This window comes from Tenrec ecaudatus, chromosome 7 (genome assembly GCF_050624435.1).
Source record: "Tenrec ecaudatus isolate mTenEca1 chromosome 7, mTenEca1.hap1, whole genome shotgun sequence".
NCBI classification, from domain to species: domain Eukaryota; kingdom Metazoa; phylum Chordata; class Mammalia; order Afrosoricida; family Tenrecidae; genus Tenrec; species Tenrec ecaudatus.
The window spans coordinates 63,430,647-63,448,866 of record NC_134536.1 but is presented as its reverse complement, the minus strand read 5'-3'; the positions used below and the strand labels follow the sequence as shown (position 1 = coordinate 63,448,866).

The window sequence follows — 18,220 nt, the reverse complement described above, 5'->3', positions numbered from 1 at the left end:
CTTTTGTCTAGTAAATTTGCCCACTAAAATATTTCAATTGATTTATTGACCATTCCTTCCATGATCATTGATTGTGGATCCAAGAAAAATGAAATCCTAAATAACTTCAGTCTCTTCTCCATTTATCGTGATGCTGCTTATTATACTAGTTGTGAGGATTTTGTTTTTATGTTGGGTGTGACCATACTGAAGGCTGTAGTCTGTGATATTCATGGGCTAGTGTTCCAAGTCTCCTTCACTGTCAGTAAGGAAACCTGTCCCATCTGCATATTGCAGTTGTTAATAGGTCTCCCTTCAATCTTGATGTGAAGCTATTGTTTTTCAACAGCTCCTCCACCTAGGTCTTCTGAAATCCGTTTTCCCATCTCTAACCCTTCCCTGAAGAATTCTGCGCTTTTCTATTTACAATTTTTAAAAACAGCAGTGTGGGCATCCTCAAGGGGCTCAAACCATGTTTCTTTTAAATGTTCTTTGAATTTAAGGAACAAAGAGCAGTCTGAAGCAGCAAGAACAGGGCTCTAGGGAGGCTGGGGTAAGGTTTCGAATGAAATTCTCCTAGGACAGCCTTTGCTGCCTTCAAAGAATGAGAAGGGCGTTATTGTGATGGGAGAAACATTCCCCCAAACAGCTCACCTGACCTTTTTCTCACCCGTACAGTTTTTGGTTTTCATAATCAGCCCCCATGATTGTCCAACATCTTATGACTTCTTGGGGAGTCCTCCACAAAAACACAGTTGCTGTCTCATCTACAGCTGATCTCTCTGCCTTGAGTATCACCAGACCCTCTTAGAAGCTGCTGTTGGGATTGTTCCTTGCTTTGTGGATCAAACTGGTAAGTCCAAGACCAGTTTGTAATGTGTTCCATAAAATTGCTTTCATTGGCTTTGATTCTGTACAAACAACTGGTAAAAGATCAAGTACCATATATACTCATGTAGAAGCCCAGTTTTTCAGCACTTTTTAAATGCCGTTTTTGTGGTAAAATTAGATGCCTCGGCTGATATTAGGGTCGGCTTATAGTGAGTTTGTACGGTAACTCAAAGGGATTGAGCTAAAAGCTGACTGTGGCCAACAGGTTCACTGTAATTGAGATGGCTAAATCATTTGAGACCTCCAACTTTAGTAGCTATGGCATCACTGGTAATTTTTTGGTCGTCCTTCACCAGTTTCTGGACTTAAGTCACAGTTTGTTCATTCATTGAGGTTGACTTTCCTCTCTTGGCTCACCTTTGAGCTCTTCCTGATTTTCCTTAAAGCCCTTTATCCAGTTAAAATTATTTGATGTGGGGTGGAATTCTTGTAAATTTGTTTGAAAGCTCCAGTGATTTGGAATAATATCCACAGGAGTTTTGTTAAAACTCTGACACTCGCCTTAAGCTCACAAACATTTTTTTTCCCACAGCACAAAAAGTGCCCTTTTTGTGAAGGCTTCCTAATGAGACTGAGACAAGTATATCACAGAGAGAAGATGTCTGCAGCCATCCATTGATAGGAGAAACATGTTGAAACATTAAAATAATAATAAACCGGCGCGTGTGTGAGCTAGAGTAGCAATTCAAATAAAACATTTGATCAACTTAATTAAGGTTCCACCACGGTCAGAAAAATAGAGTTTTGCCCCTTTGCCCTCTGAGCGATTCAGCAACATATGCTATTTCTCATATTAAGACCTTAACAGCTGTGCCAACAGTCTAGTTGGAAAAAATGTAAGGGCTTAACGGTGTCTCTTTGCAGATCAGCCTGTCAACAACTCCGTCCACCAATAGATTACTTCACCCCTTCAGAACAGTTGCTCACTTCAAACCTGTGAGTCAAAAGTTAGTGTGGCTACGCGTGCTGATTGGAATAAGGATTGACGTTAGGAATTTGGAGCCCTGGGTCTCAAGGAGAGCAGTGTTCAGACAGATGTAGGTGTTTGTGTTGATTTTTCACAGACAACTCAGACGCTATATTGTCGGTGAACAGAACTCTCTCTGGCCTGAATGGGAGAGATAATTTTCTTTTGCCTAATACTGAGATGACTTTTCAGAAGGATTTATCGTAGAGCTCTGCGTGGCTTTCAGTTCATTTCAACTTAGCCAGCATTAAGTTTGGATTAGGTGCTGAGGTTACAAAAATGAACATAAATTCTGACCTCAAGGCTTACAAATTAATGGAGAAGATGTGAATATATTATTTTAATCTAATAGAGTGAACATATTGGTATGCAGAAAGCAAAGTTAATTAGCTTAGTGTCTGGGAGCCAGGTAAGGGAAAGCTTTATGGACAGATTAGCTGTTACACTGTGTCTTGGGTAATAGGAAAGCCTATTCTAGGCAGAACAATATGGACACGAGAAACCTGTCAAATGTCACTTAATCGAGGCCAGTAGATAAAAAACTTAAGAGAAGGAAGGCTTTCACTGAGATGGATTGGCACGATGGCTGCAACAATCGGATCAAGCATAAAAATTGTGAGGATGGCACAGGAGCAGGCTGTGTTTCCTTCTGTTCTACATAGGGTTGCTATGTCTGAACCAACTCAACACACCTAACTACAACAAGATAAAGAACTAGGTAGATCAAGAGGAGGTCTTAGAAAATCTTATATGACCTGCACAGATGCCTGATCTTTATTTGAAGGTAGCAAAGAGTCACTGGAGAATTTTAAGCATTGAAGTATCATGGCTGGATTTTAATTTTGGTTGTCTAACATTAGAGGCAATTGGAGGATTAAAAGCAGGGAATGAATAGCCCAGGCAATAAATGATGAAGACCTAGCACCACTAAGGCAGTGGTAAGGATGGGAGAGTATAGGTAATTTAAGAGGTAGGTTTTGGTGTTGAAATCCTTAGGATTTGAGGGCTGATGGAGGGGAGTAGAGTGATCAAACCATTGATGGAGGGTAAGAATGTTAGCAGGAAGATAGAAGATGATACATTAGGTTTTGAATATGAGTTTGAAATGACTTTAGGACATTCATGTGGATTTAATATCAGTTTTAAAACTCAGAGAAAAAGGAGGTGACCCTAGAGAAGGCATTAGGTATAAAAGTGGAGTTTATGCAGCATTAGTGTAACGTTACTGTAAGTAGATTAGTCATTCCATTTTGTGAATAATCATATACCATTTATGAATTACCTACTTGAAGACTTTAGGCTCTTATATGATACAATATCAAAACAATTAGGAATATAATTTAATTTTTGATAGTTCAAAAATGATTTGGTTTCTTTGTATCTTATATAGCTATGATTCTACTGGGGAAAAATGTTGTGTACAGGTTCATACAAATTTTGGAGATCAATAATATCTAACATTTATTGAGTATTTACTATAAACCAAGCTCTATTCTAAGTACTTTATGTTGATTCGGAACATATAATATTTTGAAATGAATAGTTATACTAATCCCAAGTTATAGATGGAACAAAAATATGGAAAGTTTAAGAAACTCACTTTAGAACTATGCTATAAACTCAGTCACCAAGTCAGTTCTGACTCATCATGATCCTGTAGGACAGAGGAGAACAGCCCCTGTGGGTCTCCAAGACTATAAGTCTTTACAGGAGTAGAAAGCCCTGCCTTTTCTCCCGAGGAGCTGCTGGTGGCTTCAAACTGCTGCCATCGCAGTTAGCAGTCCAACTCATAATCACAATGCCACTGGGCTCTTCCACTATGCTTTTAAAAATGAACACTCTTAACAACTGTAGGACAGGGTAGAACTGCCTCTGTGAGTTTTCAAGACTAATTTTTTCACAGGAGTAGAAAGCCAGTCTATCTCTTGGGGAGATAGGGAGTGAGCAGCCTAGTGCATAACCACTATGCCACCACTGTTACACTGCCTGTCAATAGCATAGATTACAAGTACACTTGCTCATTAGAGAGAATGGAAACATGAAAATACATGATAGAAACTCAGGTCCATACAGAGAGAACATTTTCAGAAATATAAAGTAAAAACTACAGGGATTTAGTTTTAGTCTGTTTAGAATATTTATTTTGTAAATTCTAAGAGGAATTGTTGGATACCATCAAGTCAATTGCAACTCAGAACAACTTCATGTAACAAGTAGAGCTGTCCCCATAGAGTTTCCTTGACTGTCATCTTTACAGAAACAGAGGGATTATACCTGTTTATTAGGAAGAAAATGAGCCCTGGTGGCACAGTGGGTTAAGTATTAGGTTGTTAACCACAAGGTCTGCAGTTCAAATCCACCAGCCGCTCCACAGGAGAAAGATGAGACTGGAGGTTCTAGCTCCATGTTTGTAGACTTGGAAACCCTAAGGAGCAGTAAATTCTAATCTGTCTTCTAGGGCCTGAGTCAGAATCAGCTCAATGGCTGTGGGATTATGGATAATGGAAACCTGGCAATTCAAATGAACTTAAGGAAATATCAGAAATTCAGGGGGGTGAATTATCTTGAGGAGAGGGAAGGGTAAAATTTATGGCATAGATTAACATAAAACTCAGTTGCAAGGAAACTGAAACTTGCAAAAAAGAATGACAAAGTATTTATTACCACTGTAGGTCAGACATTCTGTCGCTTAAAGTTAAAAGAAATCAAGTAACTTAAATTTTAATATTGTCAGAAACAGGAAAAAACCCAGGTCTTTTAACTATTGCTAGACCCCTTTCCACTATATAATGGTCCCAATACAAAGAAATAGAGGAAATGCCTACAAATCTGCCCATTATCACAGAAGTCCAGAAAGTAACAGGAGTGCAGAGGGGTGTAATGGTACGTCGTGCACAGGTATGGGAAAGGCTCTCAAATAGAAGAGAGGAGCTTTTTCCTGCACTGCCTTCCAATTGATAATGCTGTTAGGTGCCATCCAATGGATATAGGGGGCTGGGAAGTCACCCCACAAAGTGCAAAGTCTATCAATGGTTTTCTTTCTGTTCTCAAGAAACTATTAATGGTGACCGTCTTCAAAGGGGAAATGATGGAGGTTATTGAGAATCAGCAGCCAAGAAGTGAACCAAGTGTTTACTAATTTTGTGTGTCTCTGTGTGCTGTGTAAGTTTTCCTACCAGTTGTCCTGTTACTTTTACTTTTTTTCTATGTTAAATAAGAATTTGCATTAATGAGATTATAGGCATGTCAACGTTTAAATTAAATATATACTATACAACCTGTGCTAATGGATTTCATCTTGAGAGTAACTGGCCAGGCTTACATTCAGAGTATTTTTCATAGATCCACACAGAAACAATATTTTTATAATATGGTTAGGATAATAGTGGTCCTATATAACCATTATTTCCTTGTTTCTATGAGAAGGAATTATTTAACAATATAGGTAGAGATAGGGGATAGTCCCTTTCTGCAGTCTTAGGAAATCCCTCTACTCATATACATATGTGCCCTGCTTCTAGGGAAGGATACAGCTTTCCTGAGTAAAAGAGGTGCTCTGGTGGGAAGAGACTTGGATGGGAATCAGATTAGAATTCTTGTATCACTTGCTCTTCGTAGGGCTGTGCATTGAGGACTTTGATTTACTAAGAGCAGGGAGATGTAAGAGTGGTTGTTTGTATAACTGGCTTATTTCTAAAGTACACATTTGAATTAGGAAACACCCTCTAGTGCTCAGTTGGTATTTCTTTGCACCAGAAAACAAGTTTAATCTTTCAGCAACTTGTTTGGATTATGTATTTAGCTATACAAAGAAATTTCCCGTCTTATGAGATCCTTGCATAATTCTGGTTTATAATTGTGCAGTATCTCTCTGTACTATCCGTGGAAAAGATGGGACATGCATGTGTGAAATAGGAATCTACTATGTTTCTGGAAAATTAGAAAAGTACTAAAATAATTTTTATTCATACGTTATTGGTGGTGATGAGGAGGAAGTAATTTTTTTCTCTCAAGAATAGGGTACTCCGGATTTCATGGGAACATTAAGCTAGTGCGTCTGTGGATGTGAGTGAGAGAAGGGGTGCCAAGTGTGAGACGGGGACTGCTTCTGGAAGTTAACGTCCTTGGTAGGACTAAAGCTTGCTTTTTTCCCTGTTGTGTCTGGGCAAGCACCAAGGCCCAGGATGGATTTTGCCATCTATTTATCAAATTCCCAAAGAGCACTTACATGGACTTAGATGGACTACCACTTACAAGAAGTAGTCTGACCTCATTCAGTTGCCCTGTTTTGGTTTTTAATAGGTGGCACATTTTAATATCTGTTGCTGTTATTTTTATTTGCCCTTAAATTGACTCTGTAACAGGTACTCATGTCACATCAAAATGTTGTTTGACTGTGACCATCTTCGTGATGTGTTTAAAGGAACTGTACAAAATAGTTCTGTGATGTGGGCACAGGAAATGAGTTTTATAATTTCTCTGTTTTATAGTTTTCACTTTTTAAAACAAGTCAACACCTATAGGAAATTGTATGTGGAGCACATTTCAAATAGAAATGCCAAAAACTACTTAAAACCCAAGTCAACACAATGCCATTGTGTCAATTCTAAGTCATAGCAACACTACAGGATAGAGTAGAACTGCCCCTGTGGAGTTCTGAGGCTGTCAATCTGTATGGGAACAGAAAGCCTCATCTTTCACCTGAGAAGCAGTTGGTAGGTTCAAACTGCTGACCTTGTAGTTAGCAGTCCAACTCATAACCTACTTCGCTATTATGGCTCCTGAAATAAAAACAAGCCTCCTCAAAAGTTTCTGATTCAGGATAGCTTAGTGTACTCGCCATTAACCTACTTTCAATGATGCTAAGACATTGTTTCAGATTAATAATGTTTCTAAAGTAGAGATCTGTTTTATAACAGTTATTGGTCTAGATTGAAGTCAGTTACTTTGAGGGAAGATTTGCCTTTGCCTCTGCATTTGCATTACTACTAGCCTGAGACCATTTAAATCAACTATCTGCTTGCAGGTTATGTGTTTGTGCGACACCCCTGGTAGTATGGGTTCAAACTGCAAAAGTGTGAATATGATTTTTTAGATAAAAGTTCCTCTGTTTGTTGCCCCTATATAGACGTGTAAGCTTCTTTTCTATTACTTTCTGCATGGTGAATTTATTTACCGTTCACTCTACACTGCATTTCTAGCAATGAATCTGAATCAGCTGCGAGTTGTTGGGGGTCTTTGTCAGTGAGTTTGGGGGTCTTTTGCAGGGGGCAGGGGGGACATGTTCCCAACTTTATATGGAGGAGCTCCTATTTTGGACTTTTTTGTTTGTGGTACATAGGAGATGAATGTATCTTATAACAATAACGACAAACTAGATGAAAGATCCCTTGGACACCTGTTTAGGCCCTTACCATCCTTCTTCAGAGCTAATTTATTCTTACAGCAGAAACATTTCCTATGAGCTCAGTGTTTTTGTTACAAATTTCTTTCCTTATTCCTAATTAGTGAACTTCCAACTCCTTTGAGTTTGGTTTGTTGAATCAAATTCTACATTCCTGGCTCGTGCCCCAGCATTTCTGTTTCAGTGGATGTAAGTGAGGTATTCAAAAAATCATACTCAAAGCCCCACATTCATGGGACTGCATTCTCTTTATCTGAGTGAATATTGCTGGCTTCAGCAGCCATCAGAATATATTGATGACATCCAAATTCTTACCTTTACTTTAAGCCATTCTTCTCACCTGTACAGAAAGAGCTTGGAAGGTGCCAGACAATGGCCAATATGAAGGTAGAGATAATTCATATAAAGGTAAAAACACTGTGATCAAACAAAAGCAAAACCAGTCCCTTGGAGTCAAGTCTGTCCTGACTCCTAGCAATCCTACAGGACAGAATAGAACTGCCCCAGAGCATTTCCAAGGCTGTGATCTTTGTGTTCTCTTTTGCTTATGAACATAAAAAATCTTATCCATTCTATGAATAATTGACAATTTACTGACTTTTGCATAATTAAAAAAAATACATTGTTCATTTGCCTCTGTGATGTATCCAAAATTTATATTATGTATATGATGAAGATTTAATTGGATTTTTTCCAGTTTTTTTCTAACATCAGTTGTTGAGTACTTCTTGTTTTGATACCTTTTTTAATTCTTTCACTTACAAGTTTTTATTGGCAAGTTGGCTTTCATCTCGTGTTCTTAACATTTTACAAATGGCATATGTAAATACAGGTTCTAGTATCTTGTAGGGCATCTATAAGCAATTTCTTTAATCATAAATTACCCTACTCCATTGTAATAGTACTGTTAAACCACTAAACACTAAAATTGGATAGGGAAAATCTAAACTTGGAAGAATTAGTAGTAGAAGAAACAGATTTCCCCCATTCCAAGAACCTACTGTAAGTATCCCTGACTGTCTCTTGATGCCATTTTCCTAATAGTCTTTCCAATGTGATTATCCAAAGATAATGCTATAGAAAACCCCAATCAGGAATAGACATTGGAGGTTAAAAAGGATGATTTTGGAACAAGTACTTCACTCAATAACAAGTGAACAGGAAGAAAACCATGCTAAAGAATTTGTGTGTAGCACACCCTTTTTCGAGGATAGTTTCTTTATTCAGTGGCTCCTCAGCTGCAGCCACTTTGATTTATGGACCACCAAGACAAAGGATAGTTTCCTTGGTGGCTCACAAACTCTCAGGAATGGCTCCAGCCATCAACTAAATTTCCCAGGACTTTCCTGGGCTATATCAGCAGAGAACTCAAATTATAGCTTTTTGTCCCTACTTGCAGATGCTGGGGAAAATTCTCCATAAGAAATCTTGAAGTCAGAAAGAACAGGATCTAGGTTCTTTAAGGCTTGTCTTAACACAAGTCTTAACACAGGTAATTGAGGCGCCAGCTAAGTCCATGTGGAAGAAGCACACCTGTCTGTGTGATCCAAGGATTGTAAACAAGAAAATACAAATCTCAAGGAGGGAGTGGTATTAGAGTTTAAATTGTGAACACCCAGTCTTGAGAAGGCTCAGGATGACAGGGGAAGTCCAGTCCATTTACATGCTCCCCGCAAGGATTAAGATTATGGTGAACCCCCTCTGAATATAGTCCAGGGATGTGAGTAGCCTTCCAGTCAGACAGAGAGCACTGTAAAGTCCACGATGGCAGATGGAGTTAGGCTAAAATGTAAGGCCTTCTCATTTCATCTCCTTCTTCCCCACAACAGTTTAATTGGCATATAATTCACATGTCATTAAATTCAGTAGTTCACTACCGTCAAGAAGAGGTGTACAAGCATCCCCACAATCAGCTTTAGAACATTTCCTCATTCTTGTACTTACTGTTTTTAGCTCCCCATTTCCTCCCAACCTCCCCTGCCATAGCCCCAAGGAGCCACTGCTGCCTTTATAGATGTAACTACCCTGGGTTTCATAAACAGTCAAACATTTAAAAAGGAGCAAAAAACTAACAAGAATAACAAAGTCAAACACACGAGAACTTCAATTGAGAAGCATAAAATATTAAAAAGTAGAACAAATTTAAATGGATCATAAAGGAGGTCAAATGGTACTATCCAATGTGTTCTGCATGTTAGCAGGGCTGTTCACATCGCTGGCCCATGATCAAAAGAGATTCTCCAGGGTATCCACATCTATTTCCCCTTCACTTTTTTTCCCTTTTGCAGTTAATTCTCTTATTTATTTATTTACTTATTTATTTATTATTAATTGGGAATTAATACTTATAATTCACTCATGTCAAGTAGCATTGTACAATTGCTACCACAGTCAGTTCCAAGCATTCTTTTTCTTGTACTCCTTGACATCATCTCTCTTTTATTCTGCCCCCCCGACCACTGTAACAGCCCCTCCCCCCCGCCCCATTCTACTTGCTGCCCCTACAGGTTCATCAATCCTGAGTTTCATATACTCTAAAACAGAAAAACGTATCACTTCAAGAGGGGCACCTCTGATGACATAAGACCTCTGAGATACACCCTAATATCAACGAACAAAAGCAGCAATACAGAAAATATTGAAAACCACATCAGTTTTAGCATGCATCAAAGTGAGGATCAATTGATAAAGTTTTAACTGTTAAGTCAGATTTATGTCTTTGATCTTCAACACTCATCCCTCCAATGCCCTCCCTTCCATCAATTGTGGATAAAGGGAGTTTGCCAGAGGCTTGTTTCCTATGAAGTTCCCACAAATGAATCGTAGGCTCCCACTGCCATTTATCGCCTTCTGCAAAACAGGATTTTTACAGTTAGGCTCTGATACTAATTCCTCCTTTGATTTCATATTATATGTTTTATATGACTGATGATGGTGTGCTTCTGTGTGGACCTAGTTGACGCCTGCTTGTCTGGAGATAAGTCCTGAAGACTCCAGACGCTATTTTATCTGATAGCTGGACACCAGCTAATTTCGTTGCCACATTTTGCTGTAGCACCTGTATCTTCTGTGTTCCCTTCCTGAGGGTGAGTATTGCGCAGGGCCATGATGTAAGAACTAATTGTTCTTAAAGTTTGAGCTAGGATTTACTGTAAGCCCCACTTGTGGTTTGGTTTTGTTATGTTTTCCTTTTAATTTATTATTGCTTGGGAGTTAATCTGGACTTCTTGGCATCATCTACTTTTCCCCCACCCCTCCCAAGCCAACATCTTTATGATACTCTTTGTCCCTACAGGGTCATAATTCTGGGTTTCATTCCCTTCTCTTTTTCTTTTCTGTCTTTTTGTTTTTTTAACTGAAACAGCTTAAAATAGGTCATTTGGACATTTGGCCATCTAGCTTAAGAAACAACAAAGCCCACAAGGAAAAAGCAAACCAGCATACCCTGACGCGAACACTGAAGACAGAGCGGGTGCATGGGCAAGTGCGATGAAGAAAGCTGATGGTGCCCAGTTGTCAAAATACATAGAATCTGGGGTCCCATAGGCTGGAAGATAAACAAGGGGCCATCTAACTGAGAAACAACAAAGCCCACTTGGAAAATGCACACCAGCCTGTGAGATAACACGGCATCAAAGGGATCGGGCATCAAAGACAAAAAAATCATAGCACTGTGAATGAGGGGGAGTGCAGAGTGGGGACCCAGGGCCCAACTGGGAGAAATTGGACATCCCCTTGCAGAAGGGCTGCGGGGAGGAGACGAGCCAGTCAGAGTGCAGTGTAGCAACGATGAAACATACAATTTCCCTCTAGTTCTTGAATGCTCCCCCCCCCCACTATCATGATCCCAATTTTACCTTACATAACCGGCTGGACTGGAAGATTTACACTGGCACGGATAGGAACTGGAAATGGGGGGAATCCAGGACAGATGAGCCCCTGAGGAACAGTGGTGAGAGTGGCGATATCAGGAAGGTGGAGGGAGGGTGAGGGAGAAAGGGGAAACAGATGACAAGGTCTACGTGTAACCTCCTTCCTGGAGGATGGACAGCAGAGAACTGGGTGAGGAAGACATCGGATGGTGTAAGATATGATAAAATAATAATTTTTATAAATTATCAAGGGTTCAGGGGGAGGGGGGAGTGGGAAAGGAGGGGGAAAATGAGCTGATACCAAGGGTTCAAGTAGAAAGCAGGTGTTTTGAGAACGATGATAGCAACATATGTACGACTGTGCTGGACACAAATGATGTATGTACGGATTGTAAAAAGTTGTATGAGCCCCTAATAAAATGATAAAAATAGGACATTTGTTCTCCTTTAGGCCCATTTTAAAGTTGTTTGTTTTTAATATTTCTACTTTCTTTTCTATTGAGGTTTTTCGATGTTTTTCCTAGTCATTGCTGGTTGTCTGTTTGTATCTGTTTGTGTTTTGTGTGATTTGCTGCATATGAGATCAAGGATAGGTAGATATATTGATCTAACTGAATCAGTAATTAATGACCTAGGGACATAGCAGGGAAGGGTAGGGGGAATAAGGAGCTAGCAGCAATAAGTATGAAAAGAAAATGTTCTGTAGTTGGTTGTGGTAGTGATTGCACAGCTCCTCTTAAGATGACAATGACTAAATTGTATGATATGTGAAGATTATACCAATAAAACTACTTAAAAAGAAACTCTATACCTAGGCATCTGGCCAGCCATACTGAAAGGCATGAACGTTTGCAGAAGTGTACTTGCAGAAAATCATGTCATATGTGCCTACCAATATGTCCCTTCCAGCTCTCCTCTCGTTGAGCAATACTAGTAAGCCTATAAAAGATCAAAACTCTGTGGTCTCCAGCAAAGTGAGACCAAGGGCGATTTCCCCCTCTGTTGGCATATACCGTCTTAGACAAAGCAGGACAACTCGTTGGTCCCTCAGTCTTTTTGTGTACAAATACTGTTGAAACATGGCTCAGTTTTAACTTGCAGCCCTCTTCCTTCCCAGGACCCACGTATAAGTCGATGGGATTGGGTTGGAGAGGAATTAGGGTGACCACCACCATACGCTCCGAAGAATCACTCCTCTTTTCCTCTGCCAAGTAAAGGCTTTGATTCCACATCAGGCTTTTTGTACTTGTTTCTTCTTTCTTCAGAATAAGTTTTAATTAAAATTCCAGTGTCCTTATGCACCAGTTTACAACACATCGCCTAAGTATCAAGGCAAAACGAGGACCCCTGCCACGAGAATCCTAAGCTCTGTCACAGCCCATATTGTCTTTTCTTTCCTTTATTGTCTTCCAGCTTCTCTACATTATTTCTCTCCTACCTGTAAGTTGTTACCCTGCTCTGTTCATACTTTAGTATGCCTTACATATTTAATTTAAAGAAATTTTTAACTTCAGTTATTTTATACCAAAATGCTCTGCCATTGACTTGATTCTAATTCATAGCATCCTTATAGAGGGTTTCCAGAAGCAACTGGTGGTGGATTTGAACCACTAACCTTATAATTAGCCCATCAGTCAACCTACAGCACCACCAGGACCCCACAAAGGTTCCTTGCTTATTTCATATACATTTTAAACCTTGAATTGGAACCAGTTGTTGAATTGATAAAAGGTTAATTTGTAAAATATTGTTACATTTGGGACAGAGGAAGTAAGCCCATCCAAGGATTAGTATAACTAAAACAAACCAAAAAAAACCCCTTACTCCACTCAATTTGGATTGTCTAGAACTGCCCCCTTGAGTTTCTAAGGCTTTATCTTTAGTAGACTCAGCCAGCCAAGTCTTTTCTCATGGAGTTGCTAATGGATTCAAATTAACAGCCTTCTGGTTAGCAGCCAAGTACTTTACCTACTGCATTCAAATTACAAGGCCTCCTACTCTCTGCTGATGCCAAATTTCAAGGCTTTCAACCACCACCTACCTCGCTCAGTCTTCCAAACTTCTATTCCCCTTTGTTGTGAATTAGCTGTAACCAATTCTGCTTTCTTGTCTTCTGCTGAGGGAAGAACAGCTTACATTGATGCACTCTCCCCTGGGAGACAGCGTGTGAGCAGCAACAACCCCAGGGACAGTAAATGATAGCTGGGACTAAAGACAATAGAAAAGAAAGTGGTTGCTTTCTAAACACAAAGCAAGACTTCTTAGGCCACATAATCCTGTAAAGTCTCTAAGCCTGGTCAGACCACTCAGAATGCCCTGGAAGATAGCCAGTCAAAACAATGGCTAACGTAGAAACTCCTGGGAAAGGGACGTGTCCCGGGGCCCTTCAGGTAATGAAGTCTAGGAACTCTCTTCCTTAGCATTACAAATCGGAAAGTAGTGAAATCACAGACTGCTTCCAGTTCTCACAAGCTAACACAGCTAACTACATAACGGAATCTGGGGTGTGCGCTTCAAACGAGTTTCCTATTTAAAATTATGCTCCCTGTGAAACGCTGAAGGACTTAGACAAATCCGTACTGGCGAGTTGTGTGTGTGTGACCATATTACCCTGCTTCTTCTTATATAAAGATTTAAAATCACAAAAGAAAAAAAATGATTTAGAAGTTATATAAAAATGAAACTACTGGCCTGGAAAGTTTTTAAAAATGTAAATAAAATATCTTTGGCCCATTTTAAAGCTATGTCAGTGTTTTTGTTTAGTTTTTAAGTAAAGGAGAAAGACACATGATTAAGCCCTTGGTGAGTTCCCTCTGACCATGGACCAGGGGTGTGAGCAGCCTTGCTAACATGCAGAATGCACTGGAAAGTTGATTATTACAGATATAGTTAGGTTAAAATCTAGCACCTTATCATTTGATCTCCCTGTAATTTTTAATATTTTCTGCTTTCTTTTCAATTGAGGTTTTTATTTTACTCTTATTCTTGTTTTGTTATGAAATGTTTTTCTATACATGGTAGGTAAATCTATAGAGACAGTAATTGAATTAATGGTTCCTTAAGGGTTTGGCAAGGACCTCTGGGAGTGTAGTGGTTATACATTGTGAGAAAGACTGGGCTTTCTACTCCCATAAACAGTTATCGTCTTAGACCCACAGGGGGTCACTGTTCAATGACAGCAAGTTTATTTGGGGTTTGTGGAGTATGGCAGGCGAGGTTGGGGGAAGTGGGAAGCTAAAAACAGTGTAAGAACGAAGAAAAAGTTATAAAATTGTGGTGATTGTGCAGTTCTTTTTCATGTGATTAAACTCTTGACTTGTACAATCTGTGAATTATATGCCAATAAAACTGTTTGAAATCTTTCTATTTGTATCTTATTCAAGAATTAGACTCAGAAATTATGTATAGACAGAATTAACCTTGAAAGCCCCTTAGGAACAGGGAGTACTGGGCTCCAGCAGTCAGTAATAGAGAATCAGAGTACGTGTTTGCATTGTGTTTAAAAGCTGTGTTGTTTCATGGAATATACACTGCCTTCAAACCCCCACTCTTTGTGAGGAAGTGCTCAGACTAAGGCAGATACGCATTGAATAGCAAGCAGAATTGCCTATTATCTTTCTACAGAAAATAAGCAGTTTTTTCTAAGTAAATTGTAGTTGAATGTGTGATAATTTCATAAATGGGAGAAAGATGAAAGTTTCTACTCCCATAAAAAATGAGCCACAGAAACCACAGGGGCAGTTCTACTCTGACCTATGGGGTCACTGCAAGTCAGAATCGGCTGGATGGCAGTTAGTGAATCTGTATTTCATAAAGGCAACTCCAAATAATAAGCTTATATATTTATGTGAAAATTGTGCCTAAATTGTTGAGTATTTTTGTCACCCACAAAGGAAAGAATGATGTTATACCACCACCCCTTTATTCTCCACAGGTAATGGATGCTGAATTAATTGATAGTATAGTCGGAAGCTATCTTAAACCTCCAGAAAGAGTGTTTGCTCCGTCATTCACCCAATATGAGGCATCTCAGAATTACTACCCCGTGAAAGTTGAAGTTAGTCCTCCTAAGATGCTTCACAGTCCAAATAGCCAAGGTAATCATAGCATAAATTCGTAATAAGATTAGGAGTGCGTATAAAACATTTCATGTAAAACCTTGCATTTTCTGTAGAAAAATTAGCAATACGATCGTATATTTATGTAAACTTACTGACACTTAATTTTGATTGCTGGAAGTTTCTGTGAATTCAGACAGGACATTTGACATGTTTTATTTCAACTTAGCATAACCAGTGCAACATATGTTACAGGTTTATCATAAAAAATTCATTATGTAACAGGAAAGTCGTTTCTGAAGTATAAAGATCACATTTTAAATCTTCTAAACTAGATATTTAGAATGCTAGTATATTCATGGAATTGTATCTTATTCAAGGGTTAGATGCAAAAGTTAAATACTTTTAAAATCACCCTTTAAAATCCCTAGGCAGTACATTGGAATAACTACAAAAAATTTTTAAGTAACTTTTAAATGCAAATTTAGGAAGATTTTAAAACTGAATTAAAGACTGTCATTAATAGACCTGTTTTACAATTAGAAATGCCCAGTTGTAAATGCCTCATGCCCCAGGAATCCCTTTACTTGGTATATGTCATGAAGAAGCAAGAGTCATACCGTGAACACACGTATGCTCACCCTTGTTCATCACAGCACTGTTCACAACAGCAAGAAGATGGAAGCAACTTAAATTCTCATCAGCAGAAGAATGGATAAAGAACCTTTGATACTTACACACAATGGATACTATGCGTCACTAAGGAATAATGATGAAATTAGCCACTCACAAAAGGACAAATATTATATGAGGCCAGTGTTATAAAAGAAAAATCAAGACAAGGGGTTTCATATCCAAAGAGACAGACTTTGATGGTTACTAGGGATGACAGAGGAAGAGAAGGAAGGGGAAGCAATAGGCTAGAGCCTAGATTCTCAAACATATTTGGCCTAATGCCCTCCTTTTAGGAAGAATATTACTCAGCACCCTTCTTGACAGTGAAAAAATATTTTACTCTAGCCCATAATCCTGGATAATCCAGTATAGGTATCTGTTTTTGCAGTCCCTCCTGTAATGACTCAGCAGCCCCAGGGGCGTGGTATTGCCCACTTTGGGAAACTCTGGGCTAGAGGGTAGACAGGTATTGACTTGGGTAAAGGGGATGATAGTATTCTATGAACAAGAAAAGGAAAAGAAGTGGGGTGGAACAGGGTAAACCAGGGGGGAGTCTGATAGGTAGCTTAAGCTGTTGAATGTGAAACTGATGATCTGAAATATAAACCCCCAGAAAATTCACAATATAAAGGGTTTTTTTTTAATAAAACAGACTAGGAAAATAGATCTAGGAAGCAAAGCTATGGATAGAGGTATAAGCATAAGTGTGTATATATGTAAATACATTAATTCATAAAAATAGAGGAATTGGCCTATGTATATTTATTTATGTGGTAATACACTGAGGGAGTGAACGGACTTAAGGCCTCTGCTCAAGCCCTCCCTCAATGCAAGAATACTTTGTTCTAACAACCTGGCACTCTGTGATGCTCACCCTCCCAGCACAATCACTGAAGACAAAATGGTGCATAAGCAAATAGGGTGAAGAAAGTGGATGGTGCCTGGCTATCAAGCAAAGGGTGCCAGGGATCTTAAAGGCTTGAAATTAAACAAGCAGCCATCTACCAGAGAAGCAACAAGCCCACATAGAAGAAGCACACCGGACCTGTGCAATCATGAGGTGTTGACAGGATTGGGTAACAGGCTTAAAAAGACCCAAAACAAACAAAAAACCCATATCGTTGGGAAAGGGGGGATTCGGAGCAGAGACCTGAAACCCATCTGTTGTTAATAGGACATTCCCTCACAGAAGGATCATAGGAAAGGGGATGAGTCAACCAGTGCTCAGTATAACACTGGTGAAACACACAATATTTCTCTGGTTTTTTGAGGCTTCCTCACCCATCACTGTCATGACCCCAGTCCTGCCTTTCACTGGAGACTAGACTGGAGCATGTGCACAGGTACAGATAAGCGATAAGAGCTCACGACACACGGAATCCAGGAATAGGAATGGGAATAGCAATATCAAGAGGGTAGGAGGGAGGGGGAACTGATCACAATGATCAGCACATAACCCCTCCTGCCCAAGGAGGATGAACAACAGAAACCGTGGGGGAAGGGAGACAACAGTAGGTATAAGATATGTGTGTTAGTCTGTGTACATTAGAGAAATAAATCCACAGAAACTCATGTATAAGAGAGTTTTATATAAAGGGTATGTGTACATCAAGAAAACATCCCAACCCAGTGCTGCCCAAGCCCATAAGTCCAACATTAGCCCATTTTTCTGGCACCAATGCACAAAATCTTCCTCCATCTCACAAAACACACACAATGATGCGGAGTGCAGGAGGAAAGCTGAATCAGTGAGTGTGTAAGCATCTCAGCGCTGGCAGGGGTCTCCACACGGCTGCTCCAGCACCCAGGGATGCATCAGGGTAGGTCCATGTGGCTTTTTCCTCACGGATGTCTTGCAGGAAGTGAGACATGCCAGCTGAAGCAGGGAACTGGCTAAGGCAGCTGCACCCTGGTCTGACCATCAGAGAGCAAGAACCTGAGAACTAGCAAGGCTCACTGAGCCATTTATCCCTTCATCCTTCAATTAACCCCACATAGGTTTATTGGCCAGGTTAGCACAGTAAACTAACTACCTCAATATGAAAATAATAATTTATATTTTATCAAGGGGTCATAAGGGGGGTTGGGTAGGGCGGGGAAAAAGAGGAGTTGATACCAAGGCCTCAATAGAAAGTAAATATTTAGAAAATAATGATGGCAACATATGTACAACTAAGACCCCCCCCCAATAAAATGATCTTTTAATTAAAAACAATAGACCAGGTTTATGGAATAAAACTATGACAAGAAAAAGTAATTATCCAAATTAGTGAGCCAGCAATAGAGATCATGTAAACCATTTGCCATTGAATCAGTCTGACCCATGTGTATCAGTAGAACTATATTCCATAAGATCTGCAATTTCTGATTTTTG

At 39.4% G+C, this 18,220-nt stretch overlaps 1 protein-coding gene across 3 annotated transcripts in view; it reads left to right on the top strand.

The window, feature by feature from the left end:
- Positions 1-18,220, top strand: part of CEP57L1 (centrosomal protein 57 like 1) — a 62,341-nt gene that overhangs the window by 14,197 nt on the left and 29,924 nt on the right. For 2 of the 3 annotated variants that reach the window (XM_075553995.1, XM_075553994.1), the window contains exon 2: positions 15,048-15,210. In XM_075553995.1, coding sequence (XP_075410110.1) covers positions 15,048-15,210 — 163 coding nt within the window. Of the gene's footprint in view, positions 1-673; positions 833-15,047; positions 15,211-18,220 lie in introns of those variants that run through there. The other variant, XM_075553996.1, reaches the window with a different exon arrangement.